This window comes from Tasmannia lanceolata, unplaced genomic scaffold, assembly GCF_043159265.1.
Source record: "Tasmannia lanceolata isolate RefF3 unplaced genomic scaffold, GAP_Taslan_0.1 ptg000012l, whole genome shotgun sequence".
NCBI lineage: Eukaryota > Viridiplantae > Streptophyta > Magnoliopsida > Canellales > Winteraceae > Tasmannia > Tasmannia lanceolata.
In genome coordinates, this window is record NW_027518689.1 from 33,382,613 (window position 1) to 33,385,664 (window position 3,052).

At 37.4% G+C, this 3,052-nt stretch overlaps 1 protein-coding gene across 1 annotated transcript; it reads left to right on the forward strand.

Annotated features, from left to right (window-relative positions):
- Positions 1-804: 804 nt before the first annotated feature.
- Positions 805-2,155, forward strand: LOC143887220 (heavy metal-associated isoprenylated plant protein 39-like). Its single transcript, XM_077391330.1, has 3 exons — positions 805-938; positions 1,268-1,343; positions 1,434-2,155. Exons 1-3 carry the CDS (start codon positions 933-935, stop codon positions 1,709-1,711), a joined length of 360 nt encoding a protein of 119 aa, XP_077247445.1. The 5' UTR covers positions 805-932; the 3' UTR covers positions 1,712-2,155.
- The last annotated feature ends 897 nt before the right edge of the window (positions 2,156-3,052 follow it).

The following is a 3,052-nucleotide window of genomic DNA, read 5'->3' on the forward strand; positions in this document are numbered from 1 at the left end:
GGCCGCTAGATCTCCCATGTTCTTAGCTTCATCTTACTAAGGTCATTTTTAGTATTTATTAGAGTTTTCCCTTTCTGCTTTTGAGGCTATGAGGCCTGCTATTGGCTTATATGTATCCCTTATCATATATATAACTCTGGAGGTCGGCCTGCATTCGAGTGTGTTTGGTTGCACAAAAGCCAGGATAGTTTAGGGTTTGGCTTTGAATTTAGGTGCCACGTCAGCAGAATCTTTTGTTTAGTTGCTAATGTAACATTGAAATCCCTAGAGACTACCAAACAAGTTTCACATGTGATTATTGCATGTCTCGTGGCATGTCATCTATGTCAAAAGAGGTGGAATTTGGCTCGGTTAATGGTGATTTTTCTCTTCCCACTCCCCATACGAGGTGTGCAACCAAACACTACTTTCCATCTGGTAAAGTCTCGGTAAATCAAATGTTTGTCTCCTCCCTGTTGACTAGTTTTACCACTAATCTAGAAGGTAACTACCTGCAGCCAAACATAGCCAGATCCGGGTTAAAACAAATCTGAAAAATTGTAGGGAGAAATCAAGTAGGGAAATGATATCACCCCGTCAATGATTTAACATTATTTATTATTTAATGGGCTTGTGAGAGCTTTAGAGTGCTGATATCATTTCCCATCAAGTATTATCAAGATAATATTAGAGGAGGGTAACTATTAAATATTATTTTGCGTCAACAGAGTGATGTTGGCAGATGACGACTTGCAATGCGTCAGTTCCTTCTCACAAACTACTTTCCATTCATTTAAATTCATTCTCCCCCTCTCTCACCAATCTATTATTTCTTCTTCTTCTGCTTCTAAATTTTATTAAGCACTTACTTTCATCCTTCATATTTTCCCACATTTTGCTTGTTGATTTGTTGCTATTGCTTGATTTGATTTTGGAGCAGAGAACCAGAAGAAATGAGGGTTAGATTTACTTTTCGTTTTTTTGTTTGTTTTAGCTAAACCCAATTCAAATTTTCTAAGAAGTACAGTTGTTCATGGGTTTCTCTCTATTTTGAATTTTTTTTTAATAGTCTTAAGATATATGACAAAAATTCTTGATTGATTTGGGTTTTTTTTTTTTTTTTCTGTTTTATTAATTTCAGAAGATTGGAGATTGAATTATGTCTTAAGTTTCTTACTTTTCCCACTTCAATGATTTTCAGAAGCTTCTTTAGTGTTGGGTTTTTCTTTTCCTCTGATTTAACTGTCTTCAAATGCTTAATTCTTATGGGTTTTTGTGATTGTTTCAGAAAGTGGTCTTGAAAGTAGATTTATATGACGACAAAGAGAAACAGAAGGCTATGAAGGCTGTCTCTAGCTTCTCAGGTATCTTTGTTTAAGAGGTAGGAATTCATTACCCTTAAAACTATATTGAGAATTCAAGTAAATGACTTTTTTTTTTTTCTAATTTTGTAGGGATTGATTCTATCACCATGGATATGAAAGATAAAAAATTGACAGTGATCGGAGACGCAGATCCCGTCTATGTGGTGAACAAATTGCGGAAAGCCTTTCGTACAGAGATCCTCACCATCGGGCCCGCGAAAGAGCCTGAGAAGAAGAAGCCTGAACCCAATGTGAAGAAAGTTGAATCAGCCGAGCCTATCAAGTTCTACAACACCCATAATCCAAATGCACATTACTATGTCCACACTGTAGAAGAGAACCCAAATGCTTGTTGTGTTATAATGTAAGATTTGATGACGAAGAGATATACAAAGGGGTGGAGGAGCCACCGTTAAGTCCAACAGGCTTGAAGTTAACGATTTCTGTTTAGAGGGGGAAAACACACAGGTTCCAAAAGGCTTAAAACTGTCGTTTTGGAAAAGGGGGTTAAGATAGCTTTTGCCCTGAAAATAAAGCATATGGTGCATGGTGCTCTTTCTTGTTATGGAAATATGTTCTTTTCTGCAAACTTTTTCAAACTTTTGCAAAATGTTCATAGTGATTTGGTATTGAGATCCAGACAGACCGACCTCTTGAGAATTCAAAACCTAATTGGTTTGTTGTTACAAGAGTTTGGCAAAATCCCACTGCTTGGTTTGTGGCAATTTAACAAGATCCAAGTAAATGTTAGTTGGACGGATAGAAAGATGACCTGACAGAAATTGAAGTACAAAAAGAGTGGTAGACAAAGATCTCTAGTGCGTCCAGTTATTTACGTGTCTGGTAGGGGTCTTGCCTAAACCCAGCTTACCCATCCAAAAAAATAAAAACATAGACATGTCCCTAACAGCTCTCCCTACTTTGCCATGTGTACAATCACATCTCTAGATTTTGTGCGATTTTCATTTGCTCATCAAATCGGTCCCAACCACATCCACACGGCACACTTAATATTAACAATGATTTTGAAGCATTCTTCTAATTAGAATAATAGATGTGGTCTAAAATACAGCTGCATTTTTTGTTACCAAAAAAAAAAAAAGGGAAACCTCTTATTACTACTAGAAGTTTCTAGCCTAGACTACCCTGGAGGAAGCTTCTCGAATAAACTCGGCCTCATTACTTCTTCTTTTTTTTTCAGATTTTCACCGAGGCTACTGATATTGGCACTACTAAGTGATTTGCTAGCGTCCATCGCAAAAGGCATTTCACAGATGGTCTCTTGCATGTCAGACCAGCCACCTCGTGAATGAAGACAAAAGTTGCTCAAAAGTGAGAGTGAAGACAAAAGCTGCTGAAAAGAGAGCCTGTGTGGCTGGTCTGACATGCAACAGACCATCTGTGAAATGCCTTTTGTGATGGAAGCTAGCAAATACCACTATGTGATTGCACTAACTCACCTTATCTTTTACTATTTAACCCGCTGTTAAAGGTTATCATTTTTTCCAAAAAAGAGTCTTGGTGGGCTCACTCCACAACGTTCACTCTTCCATCATTGTGTTATATTGTAAGATTTGAAGAAGAAAAGATGTATTTTTTTGTCATGGTTTTGAGTTCTCTGTAATGTCGAAACCGATCCCCTGAGACGCATAAAGAACAGAGAAGATAATCCGTGCAATGGATGTTGGATTGATATTCATGTTTGTGTT

Excerpts from the sequence above, each read along its gene's own strand:
- LOC143887220 (XM_077391330.1), top strand. Across the intron at positions 1,344-1,433 it reads GGCTGTCTCTAGCTTCTCAG|GGATTGATTCTATCACCATG; the intron begins GTATCTTTGTTT and ends CTAATTTTGTAG.